A 16,495-nucleotide genomic window follows, 5' to 3' on the forward strand; every position below is an offset into this window, starting at 1 on the left:
AATGATGGGACTGCATGACCGAAAAAATCAAAGCGCAAGGACTCATATCTTGCCTTGTGCACACAAACACAGAGTTTTCAATGTATATATATATACACGCACACATTTGTATATATATATAAATTTATATAAATTACAAAAGCAGAAATGTCAAATGGGAAAATATCTGTACACTTTCTCTTCTATGGAAATATTTGTGCATAAAAGGATAACTGAAGATGTTACCAGTGACAGAATGGAGTCCCTTTCCTTCCAAGCATCTACACCTTCTGCCCTGCTCACTTCATCCCTGGCCAGGGAACACAGCACCCACAGCTGTGCCTGCATGCCGTGGGGAGGCAGGGGGAGCAACTCCCCTTTCACAGGATCTCCGTAAAAACTAGTCTTGCTTTCTGCATCACTTTAAAGGTAGCTTATCTGTAACACAACCCGCAGTTGGCAAAACAGTGCTTTGATTACTTAAGCAATTGGGATTTTCTCTCCGTGGGCGTACACACACATCATTACAGAAGCCATTTAAAAACTAGAGAAGTAAAATGTAACCTCTGGGAGAGGTTCTCAGGGCGAGTTCAGGGCGAGTTCACTTCAACAGTTATGCGGCTATCGCACCCGCTGGTAATCTGTTCGGCAAAAATTCTCCTTCTTGTTCTCAGTTAAATTAAAAGTTAATCCTAACCAGCCTGCTCACCTTACCCATATCGGTACTGCTGATCCCCCTTCTCCAGCACCAGGCTCTGTAATGAATCAAACCGGCTACAGCCTCACAAAGAAACTAATGCAAATAGATACTCATCAGCTCACAGAAAAAGGAAAATAAATCTCATTTGAGGCTTCTGTCCTGATACTAATGCAATCTATAGGAGCCCACATAGGGTTGGAACAAACTTACTTCTCAGATCAGTGACTTCTCATTTAATCTTACACTTGATGTACAGATTAAAAAAACCAAACAAACAAAACAACAACAAAACCACAAACCCGAACCCTGCTGTTATTGGTAAGCAAAATGTTTAGGGGGAAAAATCCTACAGAAAGAAACTTTAAATAAATGCATTTCATAGGCATGTACGCTGCAGCCAACAGGCCTCAGATATTTTACAGTCAAGTCTGAGATCAAGATTGTGCCCGGTTACTAACCTGAACACCGTATTCGTTAGCCAAACACTGAGCAAAAGGGAGAAACTTTTGGCAGAGTAGAAACTGGTCCCAAGGCAGCAACGTTCGGACAGGAATGCTTGATCCCATCGAGCTCCACACAAAGGACAAAGGGCAGGGGGATTTTGCTAAAGCAGCATAATGCAGTGATCTATATTCTCTAGTTTATCACTTCAGCAAAGAGAACCCCCAAAGTTCTGTTCACACCTCCACGACCTGTGCACATTTTAGTAACTGACCAGTGTCTGTGGTTAAGTTATACAGATCACTTACACTGTAACATTTTCAACTGTGATACAGTTTTGACTCAGAATGGAGATGATCAAAATCAAAACTCCGTAAACTAAAAACTTTAATCATCTCATGCCAAATCTTAGTATCAATTTTGTAATGGCACACTTTCCCATAGCAGCAAACCCAAGAAAGCTAAACAGAGATTATCATGGAAAAGAGACCAAACACACGGCCCAGGCTTTGACACAAAATTGGTATTTTGAACGTACCTCCAACGGGAAAAAGCACAATCATAGAATCAGTTAGGTTGAAAAAGACCTTTAAGGTGGTCGAGTCTAACCATTAGCTTATCGTTGCCAAGTCTCCCTTGAAACCATGCCCCTAAGTGCTCGATAGCCTTCTCCAGTGAAGAATTTTTTCCTCATACCCAATCTACGCCCCCCCCCCCCCCCCCCCCCCCCCCAGTGCAGCTCAAGGCTGTGGCACCAGTTTGTCACTGTACAGGGTAAAGAAAGTAAGTGATCAAATAAATGTCTGTACACCTTAAATGTTCCTATATACAAAAGAAATACCCAAAGTAACAAATTCAGAGTCAATACATCTGATATGGATGCAAACCAGCACAGCCTTCTGTATTGACTAAAATATTCAAGAGTATTCTGTAGAAGGGACACAATGTCAACATAGGCATGTAACATATGTACAAGCTTATTCCAGATAAATACTACTTATTTACAGTAATATAATTAACTCTATTCCCAAAGACAGTCCCTTATTGTAAATAAAGAACAGAGCACTAATGGCAAAAATATATTCATCAAGAAAAGTCTGGCCTACATTTAGCCTAAAAACCTCAGTCATATGAAACTTCCTTTATGTGTTTGTAGAAACACTTCAAGTAAGTATATACACATACAAAAGCACAATAAAAACACAAGTAAAACTTAGGCAAGTACCTGAAGGCCTGCAGTTCTAGGAATGCATTTAAGAATAGTGAAAAGTAAATTAAGCAGCAAACACAAAGATATTGTGATTGCACTAATCATGTGCTGAAATGTAGCAGGCGTTGCTGGATGTTTCCAGTTTTTCAGATGGTACTGATGCCCAAACATCTCTGAGGGACTAAAAAAACCATGCACAATTCATTTCTGAATTGCAGTGTTTCAGTTTTTTCAGTTTTTCCAAATAACCTGGTTCCTTGAGCCACAGGTACTTGCCTCAGGGCACTAAGGTTCACTCATTCACACAAGCATCTACAGTTTTCTTACCTGAAATAATCTAGTGAAGATATCAAACTCAAAAATTGAAATGTAGTCATTGCAGGTCAGGTCAATAGTAGATTTAAGAGCCATGGCTTCCAAACCAGAGCTTATCTGATGAACTTCATGAAGGCACTGCCTGAACACTTTCCATGGCACTATAGTTCTGTGAGAGGGTTAGAAGTAATAAATTTAATAAAACCACATACTTAAGATTTGATACCTTATTTAGACACCAGAAATGGACTTTGAAAGAAGTGGAATCTTAATTTGGTTTCTCTACAGGCAAAAAAATCCCAAACCAACGAAACAACAAACAACCAAAAAAACCCCTCAACAATCAAGTTTTCTTAAAGCAGCTTAAGAAAATGAAAGAATGGTTTGCCTTCCTTTAAATATGGTTAATCAAAGTGTCATTTATTTATTTAAAATTTAAAATTATAAATATTCAGGCTTCCTTAGGAGGACAACAAAAAGAACACTGCAGAAACCGAAATACCCTACCAAGCAGGCGTAGCAAGCGCCCTCACACCCTCCCAAGGGGAGCGTAAAGGGCCGCCTCTGGGCTGGGCGAGGAACCCCTTTCTTCACAGCCTCCCTTCTCAGAATGATAAGCATTAATGTAGTATATCTGCTGTGATGACATTTTTTATAGCTAAAGCTCATAAACGCCGGTCAAGTAATATGATAGCAATCGACCAGATCCCGCTGACACTGGTCCAACACAGCCCATGGCAGTTAGACGAGTATGAGAAGACACATCTTCTCAGATCTTCACCTTCACACATTCTTGCAGGACAGGGAGTCTTTGCAGACAGTAGTGAATGTGGGAAAAGGTGGGAAATCAGAATAGAAGGAAATTAAAGTTACCCTCTCCAATACAAAGCCGTGTTCTGCCAAATTCAGTTTCTATTTGCACAGTCAGAGAAACCGCAGGTTAGTTATTTTGCCAACCAAGTGCTTGTATTCGGAATCAACCCAAGGCTGATCCCTTGGAAGTACTCTATTTTATCGCTCTTAAAACCATGATAAATTGTTCATTAATAGCAGTTCTTCTTGTCATGCCATTAAGGTCTCACCCAAGTTTTGCAAAACCGTTAACACCTTCTCTTAAAATTTCTCCTGACACTGACAGCAGATTATATGCTATTTTAAAAATGTTTTAATTAACCAAAATATAACTAATATGTAACTATTTTCAGGACTTCACAAGTTCTCACACATTCACAGTAATATTTTGATAATAACTGTTAAAATTATCAGACACGTGTCTCAAACTCACCAATATTTCTTGCAATTTTTACTAGATCATATTGCCTTATTTTTTTATGAGTCAAAATATTTTATTCCAGGTTTTCTAATTATTTTCTTATACAGAAATGTTTACTACTTGCTAGTACAGTACTGGGGGGGGTGTGTGTGTGTGTGTGTGTGGAGACCAGCTGTATGAAGTTGGTCCTGCAAAACAAATATTATGCAGTTGACCTAAATTGAAACAAGTAGGAATTTGAAGTACAACACTAAAGACACGCTCCTGTAATTCTACTGTATCAGGCATTGGCTAGATTTGTAAGTGCAAAGAAATCTACTTGTTACTTGGAGGCTTATATTGAGAAAGTCATAAATGATAAAATGCGAAGTTCAATAGATCTCAGCAGATACTTTCATCTGCGTATGAAAAACAGGAAACCACAAAGAGCTGAAGAGAGATACCACATCAGATGCCTTTTAAGAAAGAATGCACATCAAAATTTGATTATGGTAGAGAGAGAATGAAACATTGCACTAAGTTCAGAGAACAAAGCTGGAAAACATCAGCGCTTTTGTGGTCTTAAAGTTGTCTTAGTTCAAGTGCCTACTGCTTATTTAGTTCCTGTAACTGTGGCTCTGAAATGTTTTCTGATTCTCTTTGTAAACCACCCTAAATGGCTATAACACCCCGATCACACTGAAACGGGGTTAGAAAAGTTTGGGGGGTTTTTTTGTTTGCTTGTTTTGGTTTTTTTGGGGGGTGGTAGGGGTTGTTTGAGGGTTTTGTTTGTTTTGTTGTTCTGCATTTTTTTTGAAGGGTTAAGACAATAACCCTTAAATAAAACCCAACACTCTACCATGAATTATTATAGTCACACTACACCGTAAGAACTGCTTTTTCAAGCCTCACCTGAGACAGTCTCATGAAAACTTACTCATTAGATGTGATTGATAAGTAGGATCTCTCGCTCTCTCTTGACTAATGCCCTACACCCCCACAACCCCACCAACCAAACAAAAAGTCTTCAGGAGAATGTGGTTTTAGAGATCTGTTGGCTAGTACTTTGGCTAAGACAGAAACAAAGTGATGGGAAATGAGTGCATAGATAATGGAACAACATTACAGTTATTTTGTGGGACTTCTCTGAGAAGAAGTGTCCAAAAAAGTGGTGGTCCTAATTTAAAATTCACTAAATTGAGTAGATATTTGGTTTTCTGCAGCTCTGTGGAATAGTTCTTCTACCTTCCATATTCGTAAGGTGAGAACTGGTTGTTGAAACACATTCACTCCTATTTCTCAGCAGCTGCTTTTACACAGCTATCATTCCCGAACACTTAGAAACAGCACCAGGCAGGGATCGTTTCTCCTCCAACCTCTCTCTCTCGTCGCTGCACTCTTCTGATACCTTGCAGGCAGCAGGCACTCACTCAAAATGAGGGTGATGCAGAGTCTTCAGAGGGTGAAGGATTCTGCAGCATCCCTCCTCCTGCTCCTCCAGCACCAAGATCTGGGACCTCTCAGGCACACCGGGAAGCATCCTCCTCCGGCAGAGATCCCGGAGGGACCAGGCAGGTGGCTTCCCACGGCCACAAATGGGTGAAAAAGCCTTTCAGAGTTGGCTGGCGAGTTAACTTTCTGTTTGAGTTAACATTTCACCGCTGTTGTTTTCTTCTGGTTTAGGGGACATACAGCTTTTGAGGCCACCTTTTCATTATTCAAATCTAAATAGTGATTTTAGTTGCTTGGGGAGGGGCAGTGGGAAGGGAACAGGACCAGTCAAACCACAGTAGAGACTGGGACTGTCCTAGTTAATAGCATGCTTAGACTGTTGTTTAAATAGATATATAGATACATCTATATCTATTTGAACACGAAAAAAAGATTGCCTTTATAGAAAGAAAAAATAGGATCCTGCATGTAATGAAATCCTGCCTGCAGTGTTCTGCTCCTGAACCACAGAAGGTATCTCCTATAAGTATTTTCAGAGATCTTTGTTCTTGTAATATTTGTTGCATCACGCCGTAATGATACCCTGCGCTGGAGGGAGGCTGCACATGCCTCGTGCTACTAGGCTGACCTGTGGACACTTGTCTAGGAGGAGATGAGTTAGTCACCTCTGCTACAGCTCACCAGAAAGACAACATGACATCCTGGTAACATTAGTTCTCTATAAAATTAGGCTGGGGAAGTGCAGTGCCTCCGTATTTCAGGGGTTTAATTGCAGCTCCGTAAGCTACCTCTTGCAGTAGGGGAGCACACATGATTCCAGCAGGGACAATGTCCCGGGGAGCGCCTCCCATGAGAGGACAGCACTGCAGGGTGGCTCTGCCGCCCTCAAGGGTTTGATGCCCAGCGTTAGGAGCTCCACCACACACGCATCATACACAGATACACCCAGGGCTTTGGTACCAGTTGCTCCTTTTACAATATCACTTGGGGGGGAAACACAGGACATGGAAGTAATACAAACATACCTGACTATGTTACATGTGCATACTGTTACTGTGCTACATGTTACTTTATTACGACCTTCAATTAGCTCAAAATCTTCAGGAGAGATAATTTTAGATGGAAACAAAAATATGAAGGAAGCTGAGACGCACACCTTGTACAGTGGAAAAGGGTTATGGAGGATCTTTTCCAAGGAAAACCTAATCCCTATTCGCCAAACCTTTAGGAAACTATTAATCCATACATGTCTGTACTGCCTTTCCTCATCATTAGAGTAAAAGTCCATACTAATTAAAGCAAAGAAAGCACAAAGTGAAACAAATGAATGAATAACTTTCCCTGAGGAGGGTTTCTGCACACATCTCTCTCTCTCTCTCAAATCAAAACTACCTGTAGCTTGCCATTTACCTTGGGGTTGCCTTCTTATTTAAGAGCCCTGTCAAAAACCCTAAAGCAAAACATTTCTCTGCCAAGGCTCTCAAAATGACATTACTTCTCCACATTTCTTCTGCAAGACTAAAACTAATAAGCGTATTTAGAGAACGATGAATTCAAAAGTATTCTGATTGAAGTACAAGCTTTAAAAAAAATATGTTACGTAGGATGATATCTCTTTACCATTATTGACACACATTTAAAGGACGTGCCACTCCATACTCTCAAATACAGTGTTTTAAACACCACCCCCACCACCTCCATATGCCTAAAGAAGAAGGATTAGTGACCAGCATGTGATTTTCGAGGAATTTAGGTCCTCCCTTCCCTCCTGCCCTGATCATGTGTACAAAGGATTTTCTTAAACCCCCTGAACGTTGCTGCATTATTAAAAAGCAAAAGACATTAAAAGAAACCTGGAGGAAGCAAATATTTTCTGAGTGCGCAGAGTACAGCACTTCAGGAGAACTAGAAAGACTCAGCTATTCTGGAGTCAAGTGACACTGCTCCCATTTGAGCCACAGCAGACCACAAGTATGTGTAGGAAGGTAAACACATACCTGTGTAACTTACAGTGAACAGTTTTGTCTGCAAGAGACTCTCTCAAATGCTACCAGAAAACATAACAAGGGAATTACTGTACCCAGAGGAAACACAAAAATATTCAAGCAAATACTGACCCAGATCAGAAACAACATTCTTTGCAAGCCTGCAGTGCGCAATGTGGATTTTGGTTTATCATCACTGAACGCAGAACATTTTCTTAAGGCTGCTGCTTCGGTTTTAAGCGAGAGGCCACATGTTTTCATTGCTTCTAAACTGCAGAGCAAACAACTGACACACAGAAAGCTTGAGAAGCTCAGTCCTAAGGGAGAACAGGAATCCTGCCGTATCATGCCAGTACAATCATTAAATAGTGACATCATGCAGAACAAATATAGATTAATCTAACATGAGAAAAGAGAAGGTAACAGAGAGAAAAAAAGGAGTCTCATGAAACAGGGTAAGTATACCAGCAAAAACATCTGCTTCCAAAACCACGTATCTGGGCATGGCTGGAGATAGCAAGTCAGCACTCCCTTAAGGGACGCAGGAAGCCTGCATTTCCTGAAGTGTCCCCGAAGAGACGTGCCTTCTATCTATGTATTTCCAGCTCTGATCTCTAACCACAAATCCAAAACACATCCATGCTTTTGCATGTCCTTTTATACTTCAAACACTGCCTCTTCCTGCCTGTCCACTGAGATTCTCTTCGCCTATCTCACAGCCTCGTGTCCCAACTAAACTTAGTTTTCTCCATCCTTTGTACATGCAATTATTACCTTATTCTTAGCCACCCGGACTAGCTGTGAAGACATTTGTCCTTTTTTGGTCTCTAATCTTATCTTGCAACTTTCCATTTACTAGCTCTTCTCTACAGTATCATCTATCTTCTTGTTCAAGCTTGTTTATCTTGCATTTGCATGAAAAAGCCCGAGTTAGATGTCTGCTAGCACCCAGGGAACAGTCCCTGCTGCCTCCAGCTCAAGTGTGTAAGCAAGGGTACCAGTAAGCCTGTCTCCCCGCTGATGAGCTGAGGGAGGAACTGGCCTCTAAAAGCCCCATCCCATGTTTACTTCCTTCTCTTTATGAGTTCCTGTTGACAAAACACCTGTCTGGATGGTGATGAAGGCTGTGGCACTCAGATCACTGCCTCTTCCTCTTTCATCTCCCTTCATCTTTGGCTTCCCTTTACCCCCAGTTGGCACTGAGATCCGAAGCACCCCGGGCCAGCACCACCGCTCCAGTACATGTCTTTTCAGTGTTCAGGCAACAGTAGGGCTCTCCGTCACTATCAGTAGCAAGAAAAGGCAATCAAGTAATAAATTCAGGGGATCAACAAGGTTTTAAAACCTAGCTTATCTGAGGTCTCACTCTGACAGTTGTCTGAATGTTGTCAAGTCCTGCGTTGTGGTCTGCTTGTTTTACTGCTGCTTCTCTGAACCCGAGCCACAGAGGCTATGTCTGTTCAACCCTGTACCAAAAAGCACTGACCACAGCAGAACCACTTCTACTCAGAATTTAGAATATCTGAAATATCCTGCTTAACTGCTACATAAAAGGACACGGACCTGTTGGAGCGAGTCCAGAGGAGGCCACGAGGATGCTGAGGGGGCTGGAGCCCCCCTGCTGTGGGGACAGGCTGGGAGAGCTGGGGTTGCTCAGCCTGGAGAAGGCTCCTGGGGGACCTTAGAGCAGCTTCCAGCACCCAACGGGGCTGGCAGGAAAGCTGGGGAGGGACTTTTTGGAAGGGCATGTTGTGATAAAGAAAGGGGTGATGGCTTTAAGCTGACGGAGGAGAGATTTAGATTAGATATTGGGAGGAAATTCTTTACTGTGAGGTTGGTGAGACACAGGCTGCCCGGAGCAGCTGTGGGTGCCCCATCCCTGGCAGTGCCCAAGGCCAGGCTGGACGGGGCTGGGAGCAGCCGGGGCCGGGGGAAGGGGTCTCTGCCCAGGGCAGGTGGTTGGGTGAGCTTTAAGGTCCCTTCCGACCCAAACCATTCTATGATTCTGTGATACTGAGAAATCAATACCTACATTTTTCCCTAAATTCCAGTTAAAAATAAATACATTTCAGGCCTCGGCTAGAAAAGAAAAAGAAGTATCAGAGATTACAATAATAATGTGCTTGACCCTAGCAGTCAAAGAATTTCTGATTCCTCAGAAACTAAAAGGTGGGGGGAAATCAATTTATCTGACAACACTAACAGAAATGCTTTCAATTTTTTAAGGTTTCACAATGAAGAATAAAACCTTAAAAGTTAAAATAAATGGCAGAACTATGGAGAACTGAAAATCTAAGAACATTGACATTTCACTGCTGATTCATTCTGCAACACAGAGAGTGCCACAAATCACAAATTTCAATAGTTGCAAAACCCTGCATGACTTCACTGCAGCTTTCAGATTCAGAGGCTGGAAAGATCTGTTAGGTCACCTCGCCCACTCTCCTGCTCAGTTCAGGATCACTGCCAGGGGTATTTTGCCCATTTTTGCTCAGAACAGAAACCCTGTAAAAGATGCAAGGTGCTATTAAAGTGAGCGAGGAACCGGGGGAAAATTAACATCAAGCACTATACAGTGATAAAATGTGGATAATGAAGAAGCTATCAGATTATGTTTTACATGCATATTTACAAGCCACTGGGGGTTACTGAAGTATCTGTAAGCGAATGTAACTGCTGATTGCATGCCTTACAATTTCACAGTTCAATTTAACATTACCGTTTCGTTGTACGTTTAACTATCACTTGCTCCAGCACAACTACAGTGGTAAACCATGGGTTCAATCCACTAAAACCACTTGCTCCAGTAATTGCATTCTAGCAATCAGTACAAATTAAAAAAATCACACCTTCTCAATTTCACTGCTTTCCTGCTTCTGACGCTACCCAGCTCTTTCTTGATACCAAACTTTACCTAAAATCTTGACCTTGACCATGGTATAAATAAAGCTTGTGTCAATTTATTCCTTTGTTCATTTTTCAGCCAGCTCCTTTATTTTCTTTAGGAGGCTCTCGTCCTCCTCGCAGCCTGTGGATAAGCCGAAGAGCTCCGTTCTAAGCCTGCTCCACTCGTTCAGCCTTCAGAAAACTCTCACCCAGTCCTGACTTGTTTTCACAAAGCAAATCCAAACTTCTCCCTATTCCCTCACCTCCCTGACAGCTTTTCTCTGCCAGCTTCCTTGACCAAGTCAATACATCGAAACCATCCTGGGCCCTCTGTTTGGCACTGCCGAGCTCCTCACCTACCCCCTAACCTGGATAAATATTCTTCTTTCCCCTTGCAGAGAAATCACTGTTTCCATTTCTTCCTTCATCACGCAGCTATCGCCCACATTCTCCTTCCACCCAGATAATCAAAATCTCATTATTTCCCACTCTGATTTATCAGCCTTCCCTATACATTCCTACCCCCCACATTAGCGTCTCTTTCCAAACATCGTATCCCTTCCAAGCTTCCCCCTCCTCCTTGGAAACATGCGATCCTGGGAAACCCCACAACCATAAAGGCTCTGACTACTCCCTGCTTCTGCACCCCCTGCCTACGCGAGGGCTGGTGGATCCCGTTACCCACGTACCTGCTGTCCTCACAAGCACCACAGCGTTCTCCCCCATCCAGGCCCCGCTCGCTACTGACACATCTAGAAGTTTTTATAGAGGTGCGCCAGAAAGGCAGAAGTTGAGGAGGTATTTGAGGGCCAAGAAGGTGCAAAGTTATTTCAGCACCTTCCTCTGATGCAGCCCTTTAAATTGCTTGCTGAGTTCTGCTGCTGTGTTCTCTATAGAAATTCAAAGGGCGGCTAGATGTGTCATCATCAGACCTAAAACAGCCTAGCAATTTATGTGAAGGATGAAGTCAAGTGAACGTACACCTGGCTAGCTTTAAACGCAAGCAGAATGAATGCATCCTATGATGCTTATTAATAACAGGCTGAACAAGCCTAGTTACAGCTGCACAATTCTGCAACAAGTGTGATGACAGACAAACATAACCAACAAAATCAGAAGTTCCCCATTCGTTGGGGAAGAGCAGTGAAAAAAGTCAGTTATAAATTTTTAACGTTTTTTTTTAAACTATGAACTGGACTCTTGGAAATTGTATCTTGGATTTTATTCCTCAGTAAATTATAATATATTGCTTTTTGTAAATGGAAGTGTGGGTCACATTTTCAAAAACTGAAAGCCGAGGAGTTGACTTCAAAACATAAATGGCTGTTGACCTGCTTTCTTGCCATTTAGAATATTTCAAATTAAAAAAGAAAAAAAATGACAACATTTCCAGAAGAAATCAAGGCAGAGAACGGATTATATAAAAGCTTCCAATTAATTATGCTTAGAGACAGGAAGATTATTTTTATGATATTATTATGCTGAAAAAAAAATTACAAATTGACCTAATACTTCCAATTCCCTCCTTCCAATCGGATCAAACAACGTGTCAGAATGATGTCTCATGCTACACTTTACCCCTCAGAAGCCAAGATCCTGCACAACTTACTTTTTATTTACGCTCTAGCTTGGAGCAGCGTTACTCAGTGACCTCAGAGCAAGGGCTGAGGGCTGCTTTGCACCATCAAGCGAGGAGCACAGGCTTGCCCGCGGAACACCGAGGAGCCTGGAGCACGCCAAGGCAGCCCGGAGCACGCCGTACCACGCCGTACCACACCACACCGCCGCTCCCCGCACCGCACCACACACCCACCCAGGCCAGAGCCGCCGCACAGCCCCGGGGGATTATCTCCAGGCAGCCAAGTGCAAAACAGATTCCATCAGCTGACTGCAACACCCCAAATCTTTACGTAGATTCTGCTTCCAGGGAAGCGATACCAGCGTATTTGCCAACCAATTTGTCCTAACAGGCCCATTGTAAAAGATGTGGCTCGCAGGCATACCTGCCGTGTATTTCTAAATGGATTAGAAAATAATTAATGTTTAAAAAGCTTCAGGCATTTTGTTTAACGAAGAGGTTGAACATAATGCCAAATACGCCTTTTTCTCATCTATTTATTTGACGTACATGCTGTTACACGTTTTAGTTACTTAAGCACAATTAACTAAACCCAAGGTAATGGCAAGGCTGCCAAGCACAGATCAACCGTTCACGGCTTAGAAGGCCGGTAACTAAAACAGTTTCAGCTTATTAGAAAAGAGCTGGGAACACTAATAACAGCAATTCTTTACCTCAGCTGAAAGTAAAGCACCGGACACAACAGAACTCTAAGAACTTGCAGGCTATACTAGATGACCAAGGTTACATATGGAATGAACTGTACGTCCCAAGACCGCCTTGATTCCTAGGCATTTCTGGTGCACAGATGCTTTAACCAGAAAAACAAAAACCAAGCCCCCAAAACCCCAAGAAAACAAAGCCCAACCCCTAAGCAAGTGCACACCAGGAGGAGTGTAGGAAGTCAGAGGGTTAGTACTGAGAGTTCATATTTAAAGTTGCATTTTATGAAGAAATTTACATAAGCGGGGAAAAAAACCCCACAAAGCATAAAAAAAAAAAAGGCACGGCAAGAGCTCTGGGGCCCTGGGAAGGGTTTGAAAGCAGCGCTCCAGGGGATGAGTCAGGAAAGAGAAGTCAAGTGTGAACAAGACAAGGGTAGAGCCAAGTTGTTCAGAGGGACTGACGCAGTCAAAAAATGCTTCTTACCAACCTTGTTCTGATAAAATCCTATTAATATGTTACAGTAGCCTACTGCCAAGACCTCAAGTGCCTACGTACTGTGCCGTCTCCCAAAGCCACCTGGCAGGGCTGTTGGAAGGAAAGCTGAAGGGAAGCGCTTGAGTGTCACAGAGAGAGGACAAGTTAGCAGAGCAGCACGGAGAGGAACATCGCGGTGAATGGGGAAGCTGATGAAACTGGTTAAGATGAAACGACAGAAAGCAGAAGATGAGAACTGTAAATCCCAATGACAGAAATGCAATCTGCAATCAAGACAGCTGGTAAAGGTCATTCAAGGACAGAGCCCAACAGCAGGACCACGAGGAGATTTAAATTCTGAGTGCTGCTAAGCAAAGGGGAGAAGGAAAGGAAGGGAAAACAGAAACAGCAAATAAGGTGATCATTAGTCATTTTTTCAAAGCCCCTGTTTTTCTTTTTTTGACATTTTTTAAAAGCCTCATCTGACAGAGACCCCTACATGTCACGGACATTAACCCTTCAGATAACTTTATTTGAACTTTTGTAGGTATTTTAAAGATCACCTTCACATTGAAATGGACAACTCAAAACATGGTCAGATACCTTTCCTCTAACAAAAAGAAAAGTGGTGCAGCAAATTGATCAAACTCCTACATTATCTACATGGGAAATAAATTTGTTAGAATAGTGAAATTACCAGCTAACACTATAATGAAAGCAGAAAGCTGGAAGCTAGCAGTAGGTGTGTTTAGACTAGCCAAAAAAAGGAAGTGAAACTGTTGTAAATTCACACTGAACGCAGCTAATTTGCAAAAGTGCCAACCTACTATGCTGGTATTCTAAATAAAGAAGGAAATACTTAAAGAGCTGCTTTTGCACAGAAAATGTAACTGATCATTGCAGGAATTATCTGTGACTTGCTATGGCCTACATGGCACAAGATGATGCCAGCCTTGATGACCATAATGACTGCTTCATCGTACTGTAAAATATACAAACGTCTTGCCTCCTCCCTCTTATGTCACTGTTACACTAACAAACATTCCATATGAGAAAGTGAGTATCTATGCATCTTCTATTAGCCTATATCTATATTGTAAATGATATTGTTTCCTAGAAAAAAAAACCCCACATACACACACCCCTACTTTTACATTTTCAATACTGCATTTGCTATAAGGATTTCATCACGTGTCTGCACTTGTCATTCATTTTAGGACTCACGCACTATGTTTCTCCAACACCTGCTTTTGACTAAACCTTCTGACATATCTCCAGTTACTCCATCTCTTTCTATAACCGAACTTGAACAGAAGAAAACATTAGTCCTCTGTGACTACATTATAGGCAGTACAGCTACAGAAAAGAAGTTTCTGTAATAAGGGATAAACCCATTATTTTAATTACTTAAAAAACACTAAAAATTGTAGTGGTTACAAAGTTAAAGATGGTAACTTTAATCTGTCCATGACAGCAATATCAGGTTCCTAAGAGTATGTATGTAATATGAAAGACATGATTTGCCATGTACATTATGAAAACAACATACTAGCTTCACCCCAGAATGGAACCAATAAACTTCGTGCAATAAACTTGAATTTATGATTGAGTCTATGTGCCCTTGATAGAACTGCCCAGTCATTTTTATTCATCCTTTGAGCAAACTGTAACATTGCAAAGTTTGTTAATAATGAATTGAGCAATTTCAGCCAATCTAAAGACTTGGACAAGAAATTACATTTAAATTGCCCATTCACATACTCAGAACTATTATTCTGATCTTTGAAAATATCGTTCTTCTTCATGCTTATGATTAGAAAGAATTAAGGTTTTTACAAAATGTTAATACTTACTTATCTCCAAAGAATTTTCTCCAGAAATCTGCAGCATCGGCTTTGGTGATACGAAAGTTATCACCCTGGAATTGGCCATTTGGAAAAATAGCCTTGATTTCTGCTAGCATGTGGCTGAAGATGAGGGACAGCTTTGTTAGGTTTCTCCTGTGGATATAATAGAAAGAAAAGTATAATCACATCAAATCCTCAAAATTGAATAAATTGAATCAATCTTTCAGTATCTTGTATCTCTTGCATATTTGTGTAATCATCACTGCGTGACACAAGAAAAACACTGAGCTTTCAACTGAAAACACATCAAAGAAATACAAATCAGTAGTTTCTGTTTCCATGCACTTCTGAGGATCTATTTATTATAAGTCTCGGGGAATATAAGATCATTTGTTCAGAAATGGAACAGATCTGGGTTCTCAACTGGATATTCCAGATACATGTCTGATCTCCATAAACATTAAGCTTGTGTATTTCTATTTCATTTAACCACTGCAGAAACAGGAATTTATACTAATTAGACAGTAATAGATTAAAAAAAACACCCAACATTTTAATTATATTAAAAATTAACCAAAAGCCACACAATAAACCTCAAAATACAGTTTCAGATGTGACATCAAACCTATTTCAATCACAGGTTTCTAGAAAGGTAAACACAGCACAGAACTAGGTTTACTCATTGCCTACAACAATTTTATACTTTCCAGCTTTCCCTTACTGCAGGTACTTCTTATTTTCATTTAAAATGCCTTCCCTCTAGTTACAACTTGCTTTCCATTTTCAGTGACATGTTAGAAACAAAAACCAAGCTGCTTTGCTATCAGCTCACTTCCATGAGCTTTCCAGGCTTGAATTCATTAATCAAAAATTATTTGGGTTTTGGCACAGAAATCCCATTTAGTGTAACACAAAGAACACAGCATCCTCAAACACAAATAATTCCTTTGTATGGAAAAATCTGTGGGAGATGGTGGGGGGGAGAGAGAGAAGGGTCAAGCAATCTTTCTATGTGAGTTTCCTTCTGGAGATTCCTTAGACGATCTTTGAAAAAGGTGTATTTTCCCACCTGATACGTGACATAGAGACCACCCAGGAGGCTGAGCAGTTTCTGGTGAAGAATTTGTATTCTTACGTATTTTAACAAAGTACTTTCATGAGTCGGAAGCATCCTGTGTCAAAACCATTCACCTTTCACAATGTCAGGTACTACTTAATAGTGCCTCCAAAAATTTAGTGAAAAACATAATAAACTAATATCAATCATGTAATTTATAACTGTGTATAGACAGTATTTTAAATAAATGAAAACTTATGAATAAGTCCCTAGCCACATGAAAAGACTGATTTTTATACATGCACACCAAATAGCTTTTCAGAATGCTCAAAATCTCAAAAAAAACTACCCAAAAAAATCCAGTGCAAACCCCAGCTGAACGGATTTCCTGGGGTCTTCCTAAAAAATGCATTCAGCTTAGTACTGAAGCAGTAATTGTTTCAATTAAATTTGCAAACAACTTATAGAGTACCCTGTGGGAGTTGTGTTGCAGATTTTACTACAGGTTTTGCTACCAAGAAAACTACAATAAAGAAAAGGTAAGTAATTTAAAACGAACACCTGATGAATACATCCTCCCTCCCCTCAAGACTGCAAATGGTTGTAGGGCTAA

At 41.0% G+C, this 16,495-nt stretch overlaps 1 protein-coding gene across 4 annotated transcripts in view; it reads right to left on the reverse strand.

Moving 5' to 3' along the window:
- The window catches only part of CBLB (Cbl proto-oncogene B), a 133,518-nt gene that overhangs the window by 51,899 nt on the left and 65,124 nt on the right, over nucleotides 1–16,495 (reverse strand). For all 4 annotated transcript variants that reach the window (XM_055801734.1, XM_055801735.1, XM_055801733.1 and 1 more), the window contains exons 4-5: nucleotides 14,832–14,978; nucleotides 2,658–2,814 (exon numbers count right to left, since the gene is read on the reverse strand). In XM_055801734.1, the coding sequence (XP_055657709.1) occupies nucleotides 2,658–2,814; nucleotides 14,832–14,978 (304 nt within the window). The remainder of the gene's footprint in view (nucleotides 1–2,657; nucleotides 2,815–14,831; nucleotides 14,979–16,495) is intronic.

This window comes from Falco peregrinus, chromosome 4, assembly GCF_023634155.1.
Source record: "Falco peregrinus isolate bFalPer1 chromosome 4, bFalPer1.pri, whole genome shotgun sequence".
Classification (NCBI taxonomy): domain Eukaryota; kingdom Metazoa; phylum Chordata; class Aves; order Falconiformes; family Falconidae; genus Falco; species Falco peregrinus.